This window comes from Leptinotarsa decemlineata, unplaced genomic scaffold (assembly GCF_025532065.1).
Source record: "Leptinotarsa decemlineata unplaced genomic scaffold, Ldec_3_MD MMD2_tig00001064_RagTag_RagTag, whole genome shotgun sequence".
In the NCBI taxonomy this organism is placed as follows: Eukaryota; Metazoa; Arthropoda; class Insecta; order Coleoptera; family Chrysomelidae; genus Leptinotarsa; species Leptinotarsa decemlineata.
The window spans coordinates 4,185,727-4,211,403 of NW_027412558.1; the positions used below are offsets into that span (position 1 = coordinate 4,185,727).

The 25,677-nt window shown below is 38.1% G+C and overlaps 1 protein-coding gene across 1 annotated transcript in view; it reads right to left on the reverse strand.

Moving 5' to 3' along the window:
• Positions 1 to 25,677, reverse strand: part of Gprk2 (G protein-coupled receptor kinase 2) — a 138,873-nt gene that overhangs the window by 39,103 nt on the left and 74,093 nt on the right. The window contains exon 4 of the mRNA XM_023173242.2: positions 19,809 to 20,051. Within this exon, the coding sequence (XP_023029010.1) occupies positions 19,809 to 20,051 (243 nt within the window). The remainder of the gene's footprint in view (positions 1 to 19,808; positions 20,052 to 25,677) is intronic.

A 25,677-nucleotide genomic window follows, 5' to 3' on the forward strand; every position in this document is an offset into this window, starting at 1 on the left:
GAAGACTTTTATTAAAGATAGTCAAGTCAAGATGGTCAAATACGACAGAAAGAAAAGCTAATTTAAACAAAAAATCCGGGTCACAAATAAATTCAGAATATTTCGACTTGGTCTGCTGTAAATATATTAAAAGTTCAGCTTGGAGTTCCATAACTCTGGTCAATACTTTGCCTCTCGACAATCACCTAACCTCTTTATGGTAAAGTAAATGGTGGAGTGCCCCCATGTCTTCACAAATAATCCGAAACAATCGTATCTGCAACGCTTTTCCTTTAATTGAATTTACAATTTTTTTAATGATATTTAGAACTTGACTGTATTCCTGTGACCAGGTTTTGGCCGCAAGAGCTTGGCGATGAAGAAAGCAATGCACCCAAGAAGCGTTTGGCATTTGTTCTTTCTGTCCAGCAATAAATCCACTTTTTGCACCAGTCATATCTTTTCCTCCATCACTATAAATAGCAATGCATTTTTCTTCCCAATCGATATTCATATCTAACGTCGCTTCAAGGAACATGTTATGCAAGCAATGACCTGTAGTGTATGAGAGAAGTGCTCTGCAAAATAGTATTGCTTTCATTAATTTTTCATTGGATTCCAAACGCACAAAAGCGACAAACTGCGCACAACCCGCAATATCCGTAGATTCATCAAATTGCAAGGACACAAATAATGTACTTTCTTTTATGTTTTCTATGACTTGGTCTCCAACGTCAGTCGCCATATCCTGCGTTAAATGGTATTTTCTGAGAGAGGTATACTTTTGAGCTTTTCTACTTCTTGTTTGCCAAACATAATTTCGGCTATATCTAAAGTCGCCGGTAAAATCAAACTTTCGGCAATTGTGTGGTGTTTTTCTGTTTCAACAGAACACGAAAACCTACTCGATAACTAGCAAGCAACACTTTTTTATTTAGGTTGGACATTTGTACTATAGCAGTTTTTTGATTTTGAAGAGATATTAATTTTCTCTAAAAAATTCCACGGTTTTATCTTTTTCATTTGGATGTTTTGTGTTGAGGTGGCGTACTAACTTCGATGGCTTCATGCTTTCTCTTGATGAAGTTTCAAAGCAAATAACGCACTGCAGTTCATTCTCAATCACAGTATACCCGAATTTCAAATAATTGTCATCATAAAGACGATTTTTTTTTGGTTTTGATACACCACTCCCACTAGAAGTTTACGGTTCTGTTGTCGGTCTTTTCTGGATTATCACAAATCACTTCAACTTAATACGTGAAAAACAGAAAACAATGATTCGCGCTCGCTAAACAACTGAACGGCTGACAATTCAATTTAATATCAATTGGCGACTTTTTCGATGTAAAAGAATGTTTTTACGTACTTTATTACGTATTTATACCCTAATTATTAAAACGCATCAATGTGGTATGAACTGAATATATATTTGTAACATAAAATAATAACATACATGAAAAAAGGGTCGGGGGGTCGCGTAATATTTTTTTCTTACTAAGGGGGTCGTGTCATGAAAAAGGTTGAAAAACAGTGGCTTAGAGCATGGAGACTTGGCTAAGAAAAACCAATTTTGTTTCTTCATGGCTAATCTGTCATGGGCAGATTTGAACTAGAAGTAAGAGAGGAATTTGACCTCTTTCCACGGGTGCAATATTTGGGTAACGTATTTCCTATCTTCTTAAGCTCTATGGGAACCACAGATGAAGAGGGATGGTAATGCTTACTTATATCAGGTTTATCCTTGAAGGACAGTCGAGTCCACCAATGCATTCGTGGTTCACCCATGCGTCATTGATGAGATTTATGATAGATCGAAACAGCGCTGTCTGAACCACGAATGCTTTGTTTTTGGTATCTGATGGTTCCTTCAGGAAGACTGCTTGAGTTTTCCTATAATATAACTGCGACCTCTGTTCTACAACTCTTTCCAGCTCTTTTGATTGCTGCAATTAAATTTGCGAAAAACCGCATAAATCATTCAATACTCACTTAAATCGTGTGCTTTTTTGCACGTCAAAATTTAACGCCCGATTCAATTTCGATAATAATTGTAAAGTGTTGAAGAACGAGATCATAACATTTTTATGTTCAGTCGCTGGCAATAACACGGGCGATTAAACAAAGTGTTCCATAAATAAGTGAAATGATGCCTCTTTATTGTTTTCGATCCGGAAATAGAAAGATTTATCGAAACAAGTACGTTATTTACAAAACAACTCGAAGCTGGTAGTTCCATTTGTTATCGTAACTAGACATTTCAGCAACGAAACCGAAATGGACTACGACGATGCGAAAAAAATTATCGCTATAATAAATTATACAGAAGTTGCTGACGCAGCTCGCATGTAGGGAATATAGATAGATACACACATGAAATATGTTAACGAGTGTACTTGATCTGGATAAAAAGAGGAAGAACCGGAAACACGTGTATCTGACTATTGGCCTCGTCAGCGCGGTGTAGCCAAGAGTGAAAATGACGACACCTGGTTGCCAAAACAGGAAATTTCACATATGCCACCATCAGGAGCCTACTGCAGGTCTGTGGTTTCCGTCAGGATACTCAGCACTTTATTACTTCCCAGAAATCCTGGAACTCCTAACTGAAACCACAGATGTGTCGCTAGCCCTTGATGGTGACTTCCTGAATATGTGAAGTTTCCTGTTTTGACAACCAGTTGTTGCCTATAGTTACACTTGATTGCACCGTTCTGACAATGCACTACCTAAATCTATAGGATCATCTCTTGCTAGGAAAGGTATAGAATCGACCATAACTGGCTGGATCTATGCCATGCTGGTAAACAGAACTGCAACTACGACTCTTCAAGGCGGAGATATTAGGTTCAGGGCCACCAGAGGCCCCTCAAGGTCAAGGTCTGCTTGATGCCCTCGACAGAAAAAAAGTAGATCTGCAAGTTTATGCAGATGACCTTGTCATCTTGGCAAGGTCCACGTCGGGAGAGGTAGCTTGTAATATCCTCCAAAGCACGATGGACGTTGTTCACAGCTGGTGCCTGAGGGAGCAGATGTCTGTCTAACCCCAGCAAAACGCCACTTTCCCTCAATGGTGAGGTCATTGGAATGGAGGTGAAATATATTGGCATTGTGTTTGATAAAAAACTCACCTGAAACTCTCACTTGGAGAAAGTTTTGCAAAAAGCCAAACTGTCCCTATGGACATGTCGAAGAATTTGTGGAAAAACTTGGGGTTTAGGTCCCAAGCAAATCCATTGGATTTATGTGATTATTGCCAGACCAATAATCATTTATGGTGCGATTGCGTGGTAGCCGAAGTCTTTACAGAAAATGGCCTAGGCGAAACTCTCTGGCTTACTGAGGCAGAGGTCTTGTCCGGCCATCAGTACCACACCGTCAGCGGCCATGGAGATCCTTCTAGATCTACCTCCTCTCCACATTTTTCTGGAGAGAGACGCTAGAAGGACTGCATATAGACTTTTGCACATTGCCAATTGCACAAATCAATTTAATGCAGAGTGCAACAGACTGTTGTTTGACACTGTAAGTCACAGCATTTGGAAATGACCTCTGACTTTATGCCTCCAACTGTCAACTACGAACTGCCTTCCCGAGTAGAGAAGACTGGATCCTCCAGGAGAAGGAGATATCAAGAGCAGATCAGATGGATCAAAAACACCTTCCGGTTCTTGTGCAGGTGTTTTCAGTCGCAGACCCAGAACAGAGATATCAACCTGCCTAGGAACCTTTGCGACTGTATTTCATGCGGAAATTTACGCTATTGCAAAGGAGGGTGCGGCAAGCAGCTTCATCAGACCAGAACCTGTCATTGGCATCGCTTTAGGCTTTGCCAAAGATTGAACACCTGGATGGTAAGAAGATTTATGGAAATAACCTAACCTAACCGCGCTGACGAGATCAATAGCCAGGAACACGTGACCACGGTTTGCCCCATTTTTGAGTGTTATTGTAAATATTATATCACGATTATTTTCAAATCGGGAAGTTAAGAAACATTTTTAACTTATTTCTAAAGGAACAATATTACTGAATAAATCGTTCTTAACTGGTTGGCATCTTCGGCGGCGATGTAGAACTATTCTTTGGCCACTGTGATGTGGTTGACTTTTTGCTTAATCGTTGTCTGTGGCAGATTGGTTGGTTAATTGATGTACTGTGATTGGTGGGAATATTTTCTGTGCTTTAAGTGGATCTGCTCCCGGTGTTGAAATGAGAGGTTGCCTGTTGTGAATTGGTTTCATTTCTGCAGTCTGCAAAACCACAAACCAGGACTTGATCAGCTTAAGTGATCTTCTTTCCTACAGACAATATTTTGATAGTTTATCTGTTAAAGCAACAAGATAACTGGTCGTATCGCGACCCATGGTGGTCGCGATACGAGCACATGCCGTAACCTCACATCGACATTTGGGACATAGTAAGTGTTTCGGACAGATGAGAATCGCATTGGAACGCGATTATGTACTCTTCCTCAACTCTATTCGAAAGTGCCACCTGAAGTAAGTCATTTGGAGCATATTTTCATAAGAAGCTTCATGTATTCAATCAAATACCTGTTTCTTGAACGACACACGAAACAAACTCCGACATAATGGAGTTCTCAAACTTGTATAACGCGAATATTTTCAGAGATTGAGAAATTACATGCCATTTTTATTCGCCATTATTGCTGTGCAATCGAGGGAAATTGAAAAGCTGATGTACTGCGCTATAAATCATTCTTGAAATTAATTTGGCTTCGGAAAGCTCGTCGATCCGATACCGGGATGTTAATTATTTTAGCTAAAGCTGCTTCCCGTTACAGTCCGGAGAACGACATGAAAAAGTATCAATCATTATGTAACGAAAAAAGCTATATCACCACATTGCGCAGTGTATAAAGAATCATAGTGTATTTTACCAGATATCAATACGCTTCAAAAAACGTCTTTAAAGGCAAAGATCTTAGGTCAAGCATATTGTGAACAAATAATGTTGTCAGTCATAGTCACCTCCTGATTATGCTAATTTTCTTAGCGAAATGCGGGTCTAAAGACAGTATTCTGGTCCTGGTGTGAAAAATGTGTTTCATATAAGTATAGAAATGTTTCTAGTTCTGCCATTACGAGTTAATGGCCATGAAAATCTTTTGATACCTACTTCCTCTCTCCATCTTCCTGAAGACAGAAAGGTAGAGAGAGAATAAGTCCAGATGATTATCTTACAATGCATTTTGAAGATTGCACAAAATAGACTTATGCCTCCCAGTTTTTGGTAAAGGAGTCGCGATGATAGGACAGATGTCAACCTGTCTTAGAACCTAAGTGACCATATTCCCTGAAAAAATTACTCTATAGATTTGTGTGTAGGAAGATTGGTAGAAACAACCTCATACATAAGTCAATAAAATATTTTTGGACGACCAAGCGGCCCTGATCGCTCTTGCTATTACCGAGCAACGTATTAGTTGAAAAGGTAACGAAACTGTTGACTCCTTTGCAAAAGGAGTCTGCAAAACCTGTCATTGGCATCGCAACATCAAGGCTTCCGGCAAAATCAACCTGGAATAGTCCAGTACGGTGGAGAGGAAATGACGTCAACAACGAGAGTAACAAAAAACCCATGAAGCAACCAAGGGCATGGATGGATGTGACATGGAATGCGAGAAGAATGGATAGTAAGAATGAGCAGAGCCTGGGCGACTGTTCTACAGGTTCTGTAGACAGTCGGATATGAATCAGTGGATCTGTCGCGAGGCATGGCAATTTTCTGGGAAACCTAGCCAAGTTCAATCTGCGACTGGATATACCGTGCCCCTGTGACTATGGTGAGCCTGAAACGACAGAGCATGTGATTGAAAGATGCATGGATGAAGACAGGATTAGATGTCGTGAATGGAAAGAGAGCACAGAAAGAACGAACAGAGAAATGACACTGAGGAACGTGAACAAAAGAAGGTATGAATAGATACAATTCGTGAATGAATGGGCAGATAATATGGTGTGGGATTAGGGGATGGATGAATGGTAAGTTGCCAGCTTATCGGTGTAGAGCCGGCAGTGAGGAATGGTTGTGATCTCCTCACTTTGGGCAGGTCATTGAATCCATGACTACTGTTTTATCAATGAATGTTTTTAGGTATAGGATTGAGTTTGGGTTTGGTTCTTGTATATTGGTGACATTTGGAGTTATTATGATCATGAGATGTGTTAACTTCAGTTTTTATTCTGTATCTGTAGAGTAGGGAGGGTGAATGTAAGCCCACAGCACTTAGGCCACATGTGACCCATTGTACATCCTTCCGAGGAGTTGTCCTCCAAGGTCATCGTCCATCCTGTCCTTTCCAGGAAGGTGGACAGGTCACTGGGAGACATCTCCCTTATATCGGCAGGTGTAGGCTAAGACTCGCCGAACACACACTCTTTTATTGATGATAACTCCGGACACTCACATAGGACACTCTCATCTTCCTGCTCACACATCCTGCATAGAGGTGTGTCCACTAGCCCCATATTATGGAGGTGTTTTCTTAGTTGACAGTGACCAGTCAGAAATCCTACTGTTGAGCGTAGATTTCTCCTGGTCATCGCCAGATATCTCTTCGGCGTCAGTTTCCCAGGATCGCCCAGGGTGATCATGGCAAAATTGCATCCTTTGATTCCGTCCCATCTCTTTAGGGCTTGAGCACGGGTGTAACATTTAGCTAGTTCCGCAATTGTCGAAGTCACCAGGCCGTAGATGCCACTGGGTCTTAAAATTCTTAGCCCAGCCACTTCCTTGGCTAAAGAGTCGGCAATGCGATTACCTTTACTCCTGTCGTACCCTTTAACCCACCTTAGCATTATGTTATTATCTACCGAGGCTTTGGCTAAATCTTGGTGACACTCTAGTACTAGCCCTGAGGTTACACGTTGTCTGTTCAATGCTAATATGGCTTGTCTGCTGTCAGTGCAGATTGCTATGTTTTTGCCAGAAATTCCTTTTCTGTTCATTTCTTTTGTGGCGATTGAGATACCAGCCAGTTCTGTTTGGACTATGCTGATACTTTTCTCCATTCCCCACTTAATCCTTAGGCTTAGTGATCTGGAGTACAGTCCACATTCTGAGCCTTCTTTGGTTTTTGAGCCGTCTGTATATATGCGTATTGCATATGTAGCATCTGACTCTGTGTTCTGTTTTATTTGTATTTTGTCGGGTTTATTACACACAAACCTGGGTTCAATTGCATCACTGGTTGCCTGCAGCAGAGGTTGCGCAGTCTGTCTTCAGTTTTTATCATTTATATAACTAATTAATACAGTTTATTGTATGATTTTCATTATAAAAGGTTTTACAAAAACCGCGACACGTTTTTTAATTAGTTTCAATATGGAATAAATGAAACCAGGTCTTCTATCCGCTGTGTGTGTGACCAACATTACGCGTCGGTTGCACGAAGGGGAGGGGAGAAATCGGAGGAATAGGGATTCTCTTGACAGTGGTGGCCATAAACAAAGGGAAGGTGTCTAGTTGTATAAGGCCTTCGGGTTAGGTTAATGTAAGCAAAGGCACTATTTATATCTGAAGATAGTGCGTTTCGTCTTTGTTTGGATAATAATGAAACAGCAAAGCACATACTTTACGTTTGTTTCGCAGCGGACCGAAATAGGATATCACAGTATGACAGTTTCATTATTGCCATCTAACCTGAAAGGTCACTCGTCATATAAGCTAATCAGCTTTCTCGATGGGCTGGACTTATTTGGCTGCACCAAAAACTGGAACAAGAAGTTTCGGATTCTTTAAGACCTTCAGTTTCTACAATGCTTGTTGTTACACGAATGCTTCGTGTACTTCGAAGTATTACCATACTTGGTGTACAAACCAAAAATAAGAACAGCGAAAACGTGTTGAAAGGCTACATCACAAACCTCACTTATCATACACTACCTCGTGAAAACATTTGTTTAATCAGTAGTATCGTTTTCAACCGATGGTCCGCATCATTCACGGGCTTGACTGACGCCTGCGCATTTTTGAATGGTCGACCGATGATACGAGAACATGTGAACAATGCCTACGACAGCTCGTCAGCAGTGATCGTCGCCAGTTTTCTGAAACGAGACTCATCAAAAACCCATATAATCGGTACAATTTTTTGCCTCCTTTGTCACCAGGGAAGAATATTCCTCCACGTTGCCCGTATCAACGACAGTGGAGTAGATAATGAACGCCAACGGCTCGAATCTAATCCGAAAGACTAATGAGAGGATAGATAACGGAAGCCGTGATTTACCGAACATGCACCATGGTCGACGTCCTCGTTCGAACCGTGACCTATTTGTCACGGAATAAAAAAAAACGCTCCGAAAATAATATTGGTAGACGAAAGCAGACGGTTTATTGGAAGAACTAGTGAAAGTAGACCGCAAATTCGCCTAGACAAGGCCTCGAAACGTACCTTGACATTAGCATACAGTGTGGCACATATTTAATTGTATGAAAACGGTGCCACTACGAATTTTCAACATTTGTGAATGACGACGTTCATTATTTTTCACTACAAAAGGCTTTTTGGCAGAACCTCACAACGAGACTACGACACAACCGTGGGTTGAGTGATCATTGGGTCCGAGAATCGCATGCCCTTATCGAACCAAGAAAGACAGGCTTCTGTATATGTGTATTTCAGTTGTTAGTGGAAACTTGACACCACTACGGATTACTACTTAGAACTTCTTAGAATTGGAACGACTTAAACGGGAGTAGAATCTGCGAGGTAGGAAGAGAAAATGTGTAGCCAAAGCGGAAAACTTCAGGACGAATATCGACTAAATCAAGAGAGGGACTTTAGTGCCCGAAGAAAGAGTAATTTCTTGCTGACAAAGTTGAGTCACCTCAATATACATTTTCAATACAACAAATTCAATGACAATGAAGAAATACAATGAAATATATATCTCAAAACACGTTACAAAGTGAACTAGATGAATTTACAGATCAACAGCAATAATACAATGGTTTCAATACTCATAAAATTCGTTCAATGAGTAGTAAGCTAGATATGGATCGAATATGTGGTTTTTGGTATCGACAAATCTGTATGATATGTAGTTATCACGTCTTGTATTGTACTTAGCCATAGTGACAATTTCAGCACTATAAAATAGAAGACTATATATATTGAAAGGAAGCCTATACCATCACCTTTAAACTCAATTTAAATCGCCATAAATATGATTACATTATTTTTTGAATTCCAAACTACTGTGATGTCATCAGCAAACATAATAAATTTCCCTTTGATATCAATGAGAGCCAAGTCATTTAGGTACATCAGGTACTACAGTGGACCGAGAACACAAACCTGAAGAACCCCATAAAAGACTGAATGGGATCTGGAAGTCTCACTATTCACTTGGATACGATATTTCAAATATGATCGCAACAATCTCAGATATACATCCCTAAAACCACATATATTTTTAATTTACGCAAAGAATTGAATGATTTACACAGTCAACCGCTTTTGAGAGGTCACAAAACACTTATCGGTGCCTCGCTCTTATTTTGAGGAGGATGGTTTGAGGACCGTCGTAATGCGGAATTTCTTCCTGACGTTTCGCTAGCACAATGGCTTCAGAAGTGCTTCCATATCCAAATTTTTTAAATGTCAAGTACTGATTCGGCTAAAGAAACTGCTGATTTGTGTCCCTACACTCCACACCTAAAAATGTTCCCTAAACCGGCAGTATATTCTTGAAAAAAATAATAGAATTTGTGTCGTTCGTTAGTGGGACTCTGTACAAGCAGCCTTGTCTGGGAGATCACGTGCACTATGCATGATGCAAAAATTCTAGAATAATAGGAAGTAGTGAATTGAGAAACAAAATGAACAGAGTTAGGAATGATGAAGGGGATCAAAAAGGGAAGAGAACAGAAAACTGAACTGAAAACAGTAAAAAGGGCAAATTTAATCGTCCATATTTGATTTCAGGGAAATGAAGCACCATAAACACCAGCAATAACAGTAAACAGTGAATTGAGCAAAGGACAGTGAATGAAGCAAGGCTCAGTGAACAAAGAACAAAGGAGAAGATAGTGAAGGAAATGGAAAACTAACAAGAGAGCAATGTACAGACTAGAAAAAAGTGGGTAAAGCAGAGAACAAAGCAAAAGAGAGGAAACAAAGCAAGGAACAGTGAACATGATGAACAATAAAGAGATCAGGGAACAGTGAACATAGCAGAGTACGTGTAACAGAACTAAGAAAAGTCATTAAAGCAAAGTACAGAGAATAAAGCAAGCGTCACTGAACAAAGAACAGAGGAGGGAATAGTGAAGGGAACGGAGAACTAACTAGAGAGCAATGGAGAAACTAGATTAACGTGAGCTGCTCAACAGAGAACAAAGCAAAGAAGAAGCAAAGCAAGGAATAGTTAACATTGAAAAGAGAATATCGTGAAGAGAATAATGAACTGACAGGAAAACAGTGAACAAAGCAAAGAACAAAGAAGGGAACAATGGAGAGAGTAGTGTAACCAACAAAACAAGTTCAAGCGAACAATACAGGCATCAAGAAACATAGATATCAATTATTGAAGAAGGTAAGAGTGTAGACATGGGAAAAATTCCAAAGAATCGATCAGGTTCATTTGAACTACCAAAACGAAAAAAAAAATCGTTATTGTCCAATATAAGATCACCCATAAGTGTCGATATAGACATCGAAACAACGTCCGTCCGATCGCCTCTAGTTCTGCCGATAAAGCGTGACATTCGTTATTATCAATATCTTTATTCTCTGGGCGATTCACATTATGTAGATGTCATGTATATATAACAATGTTGGGAGCCTGGCGTGTAGCAACAACATTTTAATTGAGTTTAATCCACGGGGATAACGTATAGGGCAAATCACAATTCACAGAGGCACGTGGATCTATAGCCATGGATGTAGGCGGGCGGCACAACCGCAGTATTGGTTGTAACATACGGTTATTAGCTTTGGAACAAAAGAATATAAATAATAATTGGATTCACACAGAGAGTGCTGTGAAAATATCGGAAAATCAAACAATGGACAGAACGGAAAGTACGAATCGTAGCCCGGAAAAATGAACCGAGCGGAGAAGAATAAACAAAGCAGGAGACCATAAAACGAAAGAATAAACAACGAATGAAGCAGAAAACAGCCAGTGTGAAATCAAGAGACTGGAACCATGTGAATGAACATGATAGGGAAAATGGAAAGTGGTAGCATAGAAAAAATAACATAGTAGAGAGTAATAACAATGTATACATCAGTGGATAGGGAAAAGACCAGGGAACAGTGAACATATCAAGATAAAAGGACAGAAAGTAAAACAATTAACAGAGCAAGAAGCAGTGAATACAAAAAGAAACGAATCGAGCAAATATCAATATACGAAGCAGGAGACAAAAAAATTAAGCAAGAAACGATGGACAGGGAAGCAAAGAACAATGAAGATGATAGAGGACAAATTAGTGGACAAGGAAAATCAGGCAAAAGATCAAGGAACAGTAGACACACCGAGAAAAATTAACAGAGCAAGCAGTAAACAATGAACATGGTAAAATTAAGAGATCGGGAAGCATCAGTGAACAGAGCATGAAAGTGTATACAACAGAATGACAGGAAGTAAAACAATTGAAAGAGCAGGAAGCAGAAAATATAGGAAACGTATTGAGCAGATATTAATATACAGAGCAGGAGACACAAAATTAAGTAAAACAATGGGCAGAGATGAAAATAACGAACAGTGTCGAATGAAGAGGGCGGAATACGTTAGTGAACAAAGCAGGGAAGTAAAGAATAATGAAGATAATAAAGAACAACAGACAGATTAGTGAACAAGGGAAATCAGACAAAAGATCAAGGAACAGTAGACACACCGGGAAAAATTAACAGAGCAAGCAGTAAATAATGAACAGGGTAAAATTGAGAGAGCGGGAAGCGTCAGTGAACAGAGAATGAAAGTGAACATATTAAGATGAATGTAGACAGCAGGACAGGAAGTAAAACAATTGACAAAGCAGGAAGCAGCAGACATAAGAAGAAACGAATTGAGCAGATATCAATATACAGAGCAGAAGACAGAAAATTAAGTGAGAAACAATGGACAGAGATGAAAATAATGACCAGTGTTAAATGAAGAGGGCGGAATACGTTAGTGAACAGAGCAGGGAAGTAAAGAATAATGACGATAATAAAGGACAACAGACAGATTAGTGAACAAGGGAAATCAGACAGAAGATCAAGGAATAGTAGACACACCGAGAAAAATTAACAGAGCAAGCAGTAAATAATTAACAGGGTAAAATTGAGAGAGCGGGAAGCGTCAGTGAACAGAGCATGAAAGTGAACATATTAAGATGAATGTAGACAGCAGGACAGGAAGTAAAACAATTGACGGAGCAGGAAGCAGCAGACATAAGAAGAAACGAATTGAGCAGATACCAATATACAGAGCAGAAGACAGAAAATTAAGTAAGAAACAATGGAAAGAGAAGAAAATAATGAACAGTGTTAAATGAAGAGGGCGGAATACGTCAGTGAACAGAGCAGGGAAGCAAATAACAATGAAAATAATAGAGGGTAACAGACAGATTAGTGGACAAGGAAAATCAGGCAAAAGATCAAGGAAGTGGACATACCGAGAAAAATTAACAGAGCAAGCAACAAACAATAAACAGAGTAAAATTAAGAAGGGTTAGTGAACAGATCATGAAATTGAAGGGCGAATATATTAAATATATTAAGATAAATGTAGACAACAGGACAGGAAGTAAAACAATGAACATAGCTGCCGCAGCAGTATTTTGTGATCTAACAAAGGTCTTTGATTGCGTAAATTGCGGAGTACTTTTGTACAAACTAAAATTTTCCGATTCCAGCGGAATTACATTCCGATATTGTCGTTAGATGAGAAACTTTTTACTAATTGAATGACCCATGGGATAGCAATTACTGTTTGGGGCGCATACAATACAAAAGCTTAATGGTTCAATAAAGCCATTAAGGTCCTTTGTGACAATTAGGAACCATGATTCGTGGAAAATACGAGTATATTTCGAATGGTTCAATATTCTCATTGTGACATATTCATTTGAAAAATGTCACTACAGCCAGAACAAAAAACAGATAAAAGAACAAGGAATAATGAATTGTGTGGCAAATAATGAATTGAGCAGTGAACATTAAAAACAGTTAGGAGAGGCAATGAACCAATGGTAAACAAAGAAGATATGAAGAGTGCACAGAGCAGTATTGCTACAAATAGGAGACTGGAGACAGTAAAATTGATATTTCTCAATTTCAGAACTTCTTCGGTTTATTCTTATATAAGAAAACGTTCCTACAATGTTATTATCGAACTGAATTAAACTGAGTTAACCATAATTCAAATTCTATGACAAAATGGTCGTCAAAAATAAGCAAATATTTCACGATAACAAAACACTATTAAACAAGTTTGGAAGTGAAGCAGAATGCTTTTATTACAATTTCTTGAGATTGGCATTACTATTTAAAAATTCTGAATAGTGAAATATCTATAAATGGTCCATGGGAAAAACTATACGGCAAAATAAATTATAATTATGAATAGAGCATGCATATTCTGATTGAATATGCATATACCGTGAGATATTGATAAAAACATAAGAACCTTATCTATCTGTCGTCACTATTTTGGAAACGCCTACTCGGTTAAAACCACCTGAACCATTATACACATGATATGGAAAATTATTTATCGAATTCTTCCGACCATACCTCTGAAATGTTTGAATAATATAGCAACTGTGTTCATCTGCCCTGAACACCTAACTAATTAATTTGCGTTTGATTGAGGACGCCATAGAGCTGGCGGAGTAATCATCATCAGTTGTTACACAAGCTCTTCATTACCGGTAGTTATCGGGATTCGAATGAAAAAGAGAACCCCCACGTGTATTCGTATCGTGCTTTCGAAATTATATGGAGCGAATGAAAAAAAGCAAATTGGATGTGGAAGACAAATTACAAGTTACCATTATATCCTGACAATTCTTTTTTACTAAAAGAGGCCGGAACAATACTCCTTAAAAGCAATTCTACCACTATAATTAAGACTATTGGCACTGTTAGACCCTTTTTTTTTAAACTCAAGACATTTATTTGCATATAGCTTTCCTGATATTTCCTTCAATAACGATCACCTCTCATTTAAAACAAACCTTGAAAAACATGTCTTTCAGAGGTCTTTTTATTTGGATGATGAATTTATTTGCTCATGTACCAGGGTGGCTCCGGAAGTACCCAGCCTGACCGAGAGATGGCCCCAGTCCAGCCGATATAAAAGCCGAATTGGATTCTAATCTGGGTGAGGCTTCGTTTACAACAGTAAAATATTCGGTAGCAGAGTTTCTGTTCCCAAACTTCTACCCACGTATACTGGAATTGCAGTCAAAATTCACTTGGACGAAACTATGACTTCTCATTATTTCACTGATTAGATATTTATCTCTGTTAGTCGGACTGTAATGCTAAATTTCAATCTAGCTTTCTAATTGCTTTTTCAACGCCTGAAAAAATAATTTCGTCCATGTGACGTCACCTAACCCTCGGACGTTGATGTTCATATTTGCTTAGTTACTACCCCCATTTCGAATTTTCCAGTTACTTGCACCCCTCGTATAGTATTTCATTCATTACGATGGCTGACACATTTCATTTCATTTTAAAGGAAACATTTCTCACCCCCCGACATCCACCTTCATAGTAAAAGACCTGAAAACTGCATATTGTATCTGTATCTGTAGAGTAGGGAGGGTGAGTGTAAGCCCACGCACTTAGGCCACATATGACCCATTGTACATCCTCCTGAGGAGTTGTCCTCCTAGGTCGTCGTCCATCCTGTCCTTTCCAGGAAGGTGGACAGGTCGCTGGAAGACATCTCCTTTATATCGGCAGGTGTAGGCCAAGACTCGCCGAACACACACTCTCTTATTGACGGGCACTCGCACAGGACATGCCTGACAGTCTCATCTTCCTGTTCACACATCCTGTATAGAGGTGTGTCCACTAGCCCCATATTATGTAGGTGTTTCCTTAGCTGACAGTGGCCAGTCAGAAATCCTACTGTAAGGCGTAGATTTTTCCTGGTCATCGCCAGATATTTCTTCGGCGCCAGCTTCCCAGGGTCGCCCAAGGTGATCCTGGCAAAATTACATCCTTTGATTTCATCCCATCTCTTTAGAGATTAAGCATGGGTGTAACTTTTGACTAGTTCCGCAATTGTCGAAGTCATCAGGCCGTGGGTGCCACTTGGTCCTAAAATTCTTAGTCCAGCAGCTTCCTTGGCTAGAGAGTCGGCAATGCGATTACCTTTACTCCTGTCGTGCCCTTCAACCCACCTCAGGATAATGTTATTATCTACCGAGGCTTTGGCTAAATCTTGGTGGCACTCTAGTGCTAGCCCTGAAGTAACACGGTGTCTGTTCAAGGCTAATAGTGCTTGTCTGCTATCAGTGCAGATTGTTATGTTTTTGCCAGAAATTCTTTTCTTGGTTATTTCTTTTGTGGCGATTGAGATACCAGCGCCAGTTCTGTTTGGACCATGCTGGTATTTCTTCCCATTCCCCACTTAATCCTTAGGCATAGTGATCTGGAGTACACTCCGCTCCTGAGCCTTCTTTGGTTTTTGAGCCATCTGTATATATCCGTATTGCATTTGTAACATCTGACTCTGTGTTCTGCTTAATTTGTATTTTGTAGGGTTTATTAAACACAAACCTGGGTTCAATTGCATCACTTGTTGCCTGCAGCAGAGGTTGCGCAGTAAGCGCTATCCGCCATAGGCCCAACCTCAATCGACCCATTCCTACTTCTAGGTTTACACCAGCCGTGTGCAATCGTACCATGGCCATTAACGCAACCTCTTTAACGTACAGGCAAAGTTTACCGAATACTATAAGTTGGTTCACTCCAAGGAATTCGTTTGTCGGTACGGCTCAGGATTGCATTTTTTGCGATTTCCATAAATCATATCGCCGACAGACGATGTCCGGAAGCCGCCGGCCGCATGACAGTTATACGAGGGCAGTTCCTATTCGCGATATCTACAGGGGACGTTCCGAAGTTGAAACTTCGCTTGCTCGGTTGTATCAGACAGATAAACAAAGATACGAAAGTAGTTGTTTGTCGATTAACTTCTAGAAACATGATAGATAAACTCATGAATAAATGATCTAAGAAACAGATCAGAGTGATTTACTGATGAAATGATAAACATACGTTCAGAAAAACATGTTTTATTAACAAAAATAATACAATTATATAATGTTATATGTTTATATTTTGTTATATTTTGTTATATATATGTTACTATTTTGTCTCTGGAAATATCATAATAAAGATGAGATTTCAAAGATATTTCGTCTAGGCATAAAATACAATCTCTTTCTTTCTCCTTCATGAGTCCAATCCTGAATTCAATAACACGAAAAATAAAATCGTTGAAGCCTGGTTCAACAATCCAATTTTTCGTGAAACGATGAAGTGTACTTTTTGACGGTAATCTACAAATTGTTGAAAATTTTTTGTACGCTTTCGGACCAAGAAAATAAACAGTCAATGCAAACTGTTTGAATTCGTCACTATACCTGGACCCTTTTGGTGCTTTATTTATCAAAGAAAGCTGTGCTTTCAAGAGCTTACAATATTGCTCAGGATATTTTCGATCCAGAAACTTGAAAACATCATCCAGAGTAATTCCGGTTTCGTCCAGTGCTCTTTTCGATGTTGAAGCTACTGTTTTCTCTAATGATACAATTTTTTTTCGTAATGCCACTTTTCTTGGAGTTCCCGAAGAGAGTTTAGCAGATGTTTGGCTGCATTCATCTGAAAGAAAGATGTGCGTACTTTCAATAATTGTTTTCTTGTCATCGTTTTTGTTTCCGAAGCATATAAAAATAGATCAGGTAAGTATATGATATAACGAAAAGATATTTCACCTCGTGATCCTAATTGATCCGTTTGAACCTGAGCATCAATGTAAATAAAATCCTTGCTAGTACCGGCAATGGCATCATCATCTGGAAGGTTTAAATAACAAAATTGATATTGTAAATTTCATATGTTAAAAAGTGGAATAAGATTTTTTCATCATTTGAATCTATAAACTTCACTGAACCAACCTTTCTGAGAACCATCTTGAGGCAGACGTAATGAATTCACAATATCATCGGCTCTAAAATGTAAGCTGCAAATTTTAATTCTATTGTGACTCTGCTCTGGGGTAAGATTAGCATATCTATGATTCCCAATGAAGCCTAATACATTTTTCCAACGTTGACACCTAAAAAAAAATTCAAGTATATCAATCGATAAACTGAACATTTTGAAAAAAGATTGAAATGAGTTTGGATTGGCAAATGCGGTATATTTTGTTATGAATAATTTTATACAACAAAACCATAAAAGGTATAGATAGGTAAAATAAAAATGAATGGTGAATATATTGAATGCATACCTTTCACTGTACTTTGGGCAGCGGAAAAACGAAATACCTGGGCTTCCCACCGTACTCAGACAACCATCCACTGAGCAATACGTCGACATTTTCACAAAATAAATATTTCGAACTCCGAACGAACACAACACAATCACAATACCAAAGTTTACCGATTCTGTAGTCTTTGACAATACCAAACAATACGGACAACCTTTATATCTCGTGTGCCGACGAGAACTGGTAACTTCAAGCGACATACTGTACTACCTCGGCTGGTAATTACCCGCTGTCGCTAGCGGGCGGCGAGATTTCTCAGATGTCGAAAAATGAGCGAGTGACACGTCTTATAGTATTCTGTAGTCTTTGCTGTGATGTTTAAACAAGCCAGTCGCTGTATTTGATATAATTTTTGGATGGCCGTTGCTTGTAGAACTTTTGGTCCCCATGCAATGGCTCCATACGTTAACATAGGTCTTATTATTGCAGTGTAGATCCAGGTGACCACACGGGGTGAAAGACCCCATGCGCATCCCACTGACCTCCGACGTTGCTCATAAGCCACGTATATTGCAATGTAATGCATATTGTAATGACTATATAAATATGTCTAGGTTTCTATTGAATTATCATTTCGGATGTTCAATTTCTCTACATAATAATCCTCTTTCTACAAAACTTACAGAAGTACTATCGCAATTCGCATATCACTAGGAATGAGAAGCATATTCAATATTGGTACATCTGATTTTGTTCCGGGTTTCAATATAATTATTTCGGAGGATTTTCACTGCGTATATCAGAAACAGACAACAAGTGAAAGCACATTGAAGAAGTTCTGCATATTGGGTTATTTGTGCCACCAGGCTCCACTCTTAGGCCAGTTATATTTTCTACTTATTCGTCAAGCCTCATACACTATTTGTGAGAACATTAATAGAAAGAAAAACCCTGGCGAACAATTCTAGCTAATCAGTGTCTCATTATCGACCCCCAAATCAAAAAAGGGTTATGATTTTCTATTGTAAAGTGGTCAACTATTCATAACCAACTTATGTTAGTTGAAGCGAACAATGTCTCTTGAATACTGAAATGGATACACATATATTTCTCCATCAATAGATGGAGAAAGTGAATGTGACTGCGAAAAACTCCAAGATGAACTTAAAAAAAGTATCAATGTATCAGCTTTTCTATGCATCTTTGTACACACCATATAAACATATATATTAACGAGCTGAAAATGAAGACACTGAAAGTGAAGAGTTATATTGTTCATATTATTAATTGTCAAGTCATTTTAGGTCGATTTAGGCCTGTATTTTGGAACTGTAAATTTGTATAAACTTTGTGTTTTGACATCATTAAAGTATTCTCAAAATTCACATATGATTCGACGGCCGCAACTTCAAAAATTGGGGGTCAAAAGTCAAAAAAACCGAGTTTTTGCGCGATTTTTACCAATATCTCGTTTCCAATGGGTTTTATGCTAATTGTATTTATTATCAATATTGTAGAGAATTAAATTCTCTACAACTTTTGTTTTAAACATTTTTTCATACGTTGAACCGTTTTTGAGATAGAGGTTGTCCCGATAGAAATCAGCTCATTTAAGGTTTATAATTTATTACAAATACAATATTACATTATATTGTATAATTCTAAATCCTAGTTTGTTTATCCAATTCTGAAGAGTCTTGTCACAGCAGCTCACGTTATGGCCGGAAGTATTCAATTTCTTCCTTATGATTTCAATTGTCAGTCCACGTGGACTAATTCGTTGCGGCATAATTTCTTTGTATCGTTTTTTTTTCGCCTTTGACTTCGCCGACACCTTTAAGATTACTATATCAGTTACTTCGACTATACAACTTCTGACTATGTCATCCTGCTGTGGATGAAAGCCAAATCGACGAATTAGTGAGAAAGGCTTCCAGAAATTAGGCAGGCGAAAAAGTTTATAAAGGAACCTTCGCCCAAATTCACGCCAACAATCGTAATGATAGGTCTACTTACATGACATTTTCGTCTCATAAAACATATAAACATTATGGACCAGCGCAAGAAACTCCATGTAGGTTCTGACAGGAGGAACTACACGTGATATGTGAATGAGAACTGTTAGCAAGGCTGTAGCATGGGAGATGCGGGAATGAGGAGCCAGAAGCTTCAAGCTATATGAGCCAATATCAAGGCTCTGGAGTCTTGTTGAAGAGATCAAGGTAGATGAAGAGTTCTGATAACCAAGGAGCATCATAATGGATCTACATAGGTCGTCGTGAAACAGGTCGCATGCCAGCTCCCCAATCAATCTAATCCTTCTACGGTTATACTCGTATAGTAAAAACTCACCTGACACGCGCACACCTCTCCGAACCCTCCTTTGCCTAACACCCTGTACATCCTGAAGGTTTTGTATGTGACCGGTTGAGCCTCAAGCCACTTCCACTGCAGGTATCGGTGGAAGTACAGCGACTTGGTGAACTCCTTGAAAGGTTCCCCAGCCAGGCTTTCTTTGACGGCTTGGACACAAGGCGCGAATAGGTCCTTGTGGCCATTGGTGAGTTTGTCGCACGAGGAAAGGGCAAATCCAACCTGAAAAATATACATTTCGATTAGCTTAGCCGAAATAATTGCAATAATTTTGTGACTGCGGAATATCCAAGAAGTTATGGCGAAGAGACCTAGAAAAAACTATGGTAGCGAATGAAAAGTTTGGACTAACGTTCATGATAGGAGTGAGATAAGTTGCTGAATAAGACAAACTGCAGCAGCTACAATGGTACAAGTGTTAACTATTGACCAATCATGAAGAGGTATCACGGAATGTCTTCATTCTTGGATGAGGATTAAGAAGACAGATTTGAAGTCAAAATGATTGAAAAAATATTGAATGAACATTTTGAAAGGAAAGGAACACAAAAAGGAAAGAAATGAGAAAAAGATAAGAGATAAAGATGCTCCAAGATATAGAGAGAAAAAAAATAAAAGAACGAATCTTCTTCCGAATGGTACATTGTTCACAATGGAGACATTTCTACTTGCTGTATCAGCATCAGTATGAGTAGCCCGATCAGTAGTACAAATTTCGAATGAGAAAATATCAATGGTGCACAAGCTAATGGATTGGACAAAATGAAGACTTAGATTTAATACAGGAGTAAATTTCCCGATACTAGATATCAGCGACGCATTGAAAATATATATTAAAGCTACTTATGAATGTAGTGTGTATGTATTCAGTGTTAATAATAAGTGCTTTTTTTGTTTTAACGGACCATTTCCTAGATGTTTAGAATTTTCAGATATTGAGGACGTTATAATTTTTTATTATGTTCATGATCATGGTGTCTTTGCTCAATAAACTAATGGGTTTCGGTTTTTCGAATACTGCCTGTCAGCTGATGTAATCCTATCTGACATGTAGAAAACAATTCGTGTCCTATAACGGTTATAAATCGGGAACATATATAGCCTCTTCTGGTGTACCTCAGGGCTCCAACTTAGGCCCTCTTTTGTTTTTATGGTTTATTAACGACTTATGTGAAAGTTTAGCTTGTGAGCGGTTATGCTTCGCGGATGACTTGAAATTATTTTCTATAATTGAAGAAGTAGGTGCTTGTGTAAATGTTCTATCTCAATTAGAATTTGTTGTTGCTTCCTGCAGCAGTAATGAATTAAAACTCGATGTGGAGAAATGTAAAGTAATGAGTTATAGTCGAAAAAAAATGGTTTATACATTTCCGTATGTAATACAGGATTCAGATCTGCTGAGATGTAATGAGATCAAATACCTAGGGGTAGTATTCGACCATAAATCAACATTTGATAGACATATTTCACAAAAAGTTTTAGAATCTTTGAGTGCCTATGGTTTTATTTTTAGAAATTGCAGAAACTTTCATAATATTGAAGCTATGAAGCTGTTGTATTTCACCTACGTACGTTCGAAGATTTAATATGCAAGTATCGTCTGGAGTCTATTCTATGAGATTCATAACATAGCCATTGAAAGAGTTCAAAGTAAGTTTTGTAAATTTCTAATTTTCAGAATAGAGGGTTCTTACCCTGCGTAAACGCAAGCGAAACATAAGTAGAATCACCTATTGGTGTGACACCCAAATCAACTTGCCAAGTTGACTATTTTTATCAACTACTTTCTTGGGTTTTCCCATTTTGTCTTCAATCGAAGACCGCCTGCCCGGTACTGACGATGCCCAATAGGCTGAAACACCTGTCTACGGTGGCTCTTAAATTATATATATATATATATATATTATATATATATATATATATATATATATATATATACAGGGTGTCCCTGGACTTCCTCTTTTCCTCTCGGGAATGTATAGATGGGGTCAAAATATCACCAGTACTTCATATAACTTTTTTTCCTAAAAGTCTTCGTAACCAAGTTACGGGCCCTCGAAATTACAAAATGAAAAATGTTTTTCTTTGATAACTTTTCAAGTGAATATTCAAAATCATCCAAATTTTGGTAATTGACTGAACAAATGAATTCCGTCGATGAGCTTTCATGCAGGAGTCAGTTGTTTTGCTACAAAGTCAGGAACGGACTACCCCCGATGGTCCACAACCCAAAACTTTGAAATGACAGATATTTTTCAATATTTTTCAACAAAATAATGTTACTTGGACAATTTTATGAATAAAAGTACTCGTGTGGAAAGTCGATCGGAGCAACGAGTCTTGATAAAAATGTAGTTCTACTCGACGACATCAAACCCGCTCGTCCACCATTATTTGAAATGAATAATTATCAAAGCAGAAATAATAATGATAACGTTAGTTCAACAACATTTATAACAGGAATAATACAAAGTATGCTAAAATGAAGTCGTTAACAAAAAGTACAGTACCTATATGGAAGTTTAAGTCACAATTGTGATAGCAGATATTTTTTCAAAAGAAATATCAAGTTCTGTAGATTCGTGGTGTTTTTAAACTAACAAGCTACTCTACTATGAAATATCGAATTCATTCCATATTTTGTATGTACATAATACGTGTGGAATAATCACGTTTCGTGTTGATCACTTATCTGAATCTCATGAAACTCAACATTCGAATGTTTCAAATTCTTCTCCACAGCTAAACTGTTGAGGAGTTTCACTGATAATTATAATTTTATGGGAGAAATTCTCTAACACGAATCTAAATTTAGCTGAAAAAACGCACATCGGAAAAAATATTTACTATACTAATAAAAAGCAAACGAATGAACTACAAAAACGGCTGCACATGATCAGGTGAAAAATATCCAGGGAATAATTATGTTCCATTTCTTTCACAGATGTTGACAAAAAAACCTTTTAGAAAGTTTTGATAAAAAATGAGAAACTGGAATGCGATTTTGTTTTGTTGAGTGGTGCGTTGTCATATGACTATCATTGTATTGTCAATATTCTATAGGATATTTTGAATTTTCTTGATATGGCCGAACAATTTACATTCAATGAATATGCAGATATGCATGTATTTTATGGACGAGCATTTTGTAATGCTGCAGAAGCTCGTCGTCTGTATTCCGAGCATTTTCCCAATCGAACGGTACCGTCAAGAGAAACATTCGAGCGTGTCGATCGCAGCTTGAGGGAGACAGGTATGTAATAATTGATAATTAATTTGAGCACGTTGTTTTATTTCGATATTATTGTAGGTACAGTTTTGCCAAAACGAGGTGGTGAGGGCGCTCCTAGGACTGTACGTACCGTTGTATTGGAGAAAATATTTTGGAAGCCGTCGCTGATGATCCTTCAATGAGCATTAGAAATCTATCAGAACAGTTCCATACATCCAAGTCCACTATTCATAGAATAATTAGGGAACAACTGCTCCACCCATTTCACATCCAGAAGGTACATGCCATGACACCTCAAGATTTTCCAGCACGACTGGAATATGCCAATTGGTTCATGGATAGGCAAAGAGAGGATATGACTTTTATTAATCGAGTTTTATTCACTGATGAAGCAAGTTTCAGTAGAGATGGAGTTATCAACTCTCATAATCTCCATATATGGGCCGAAGAAAATCCCCATGGGATATTGCAAACCAAACACCAACGGAAATTCAACGTGAATGTTTGGGCTGGTATCATAGGAAACCATCTTATAAGACCATTCGTTCTACAGGACCGATTGAATGGAGAACGTTATTTGGAGTTCATTCAGAACGATTTGAATGGACTTTTGGAACATGTTCCATTGCAAACCCGAAGAGATATGTGGTTTATGCATGATGGCGCTCCTCCTCATTTTAGTTTGATTGTGCGTGACCATCTGAACCATATTTTCCACAATAGATGGATTGGTAGAGGTGGGCCATATTCATGGCCATCGCGGTCTCCGGATTTAAATCCATTGGATTTCTTTCTGTAGGGGCATCTAAAAAGCCTTGTTTACGCTACACCTATTCACACAAGAGATGCATTGTTGAATGGAATAACATTACATTGTGAAGCCATACGAAACGACCCTGGAATGCTATTTCAAGTACAGAGAGGGTGTCTTCGCAGACTAAGAAAATGTATAGAGAGAGAAGGTGGTCATATCGAGCAGTTTCTGTAGCGGATTTTTCATTTCTGTTTGCTCTTGAGGCTCTTGAGTTTCGTTAGTTAAACGTGTTTGCATTATAAAAATTCGTTATGAACATTTTACCTATCATTTCCATTTTCCTTAAAAACTAATATTTTCGAATAATGGTAGACATCTCAGGATAAATGTTGTTGAATTAACGTTATCATTATTATTTCTGCTTTGATAATTATTCATTTCAAATAATGGTGGACGAGCGGGTTTGATGTCGTCGAGTGAAACTACATTTTTATCAAGACTCGTTGCTCCGGATCGACTTTCCACACGAGTACTTTTATTCATAAAATTGTCCAAGTAACCTTAATTTGTTGAAAAATATTGAAAAATATCTGTCATTTCAAAGTTTTGGGTGTGGACCATCGGGGGTAGTCCGTTCCTGACTTTATAGCAAAACAACTGACTCCTGCATGAAAGCTCATCGAAGGAATTCATTTGTTTAGTCAATTACCAAAATTTAGATGATTTTGAATATTCACTTGAAAAGTTATCAAAGAAAAACATTTTTCATTTTGTAACTTCGAGGGCCCGTTACTTGGTAACGAAGGATTTTAGGAAAAAAAGTTATATGAAGTACTGGTGATATTTTGACCCCATCTATACATTCCCGAGAGGAAAAGAGGAAGTCCAGGGACACCCTGTATATATATATATATACATACATATATATTTATATTATATATCAAAAGATAAAACAGTTATATACCTGTACTATTCGAGGATATTTTTTGGAGTTTTTAATTTTGTAAGGATTCAACATTAGAACGTCGATAAACACTGCATTTATTAAGGTGATTTACATTACTTTTATGAAGAGCTATACATATTTTTTTATGGTTTTTTGTTTATCCTTTATCTATCTTATCACAATCGTTGAAAGATAGAGTAACTTTCCATAAAAGTGATTGTAGAATAAGACCAGAAAAATGTGCTTTGAGTAATCACGTGAATGAAGAAGGTCATTTTATGGACTTCAAATGCCACAAAAATTTAGCAACTGAACATAATAAATACAAGACCCTTTTTAGAGATGACCTTCATCTCACAATCACCTTCATGCTTGGATACAGGACAATATGTCGGTTAGCCGTATTTTGGTAAAGAATAGGGCACCCATTATGAAATACCAATCCTGAGTTTTTAGCAACCTAGATCCGCTACTGTTCCATCGCAAGCCAAAGACCAAGTGACATCTACATGTTTTCCACGTCCAGCTAATTCACTTTACGGTCGTAATAACATCGCGCTGTTGGAAAATGAAAGCCATCCGTTCAAACTTCATAACGTTCCACGAAGTTTCGCAATAGTTAGCTCTAGTTTTCCAAACTCGAACACTAACGTATATCAACTGCTAGATTACATTGTCCGAAAAAGGGAACACAGTCAAAGGCTTCATCTGTATTCTGTTCACAAATTTTATTATTTTCATGAAGTTAGTTTTATACTCACGCGGAGTCGTTAAACATCGGTTTTCAGACCACCCAGAATTCGTTCATCATACTAGATACAGGGGGGCAAAGAAAATAAACAACAATTCCGCAATGTGAATATGTTTTCATTCAAAATCAAATCAAAAAATCTTTATTTCCGTAGACCTAGGGAAG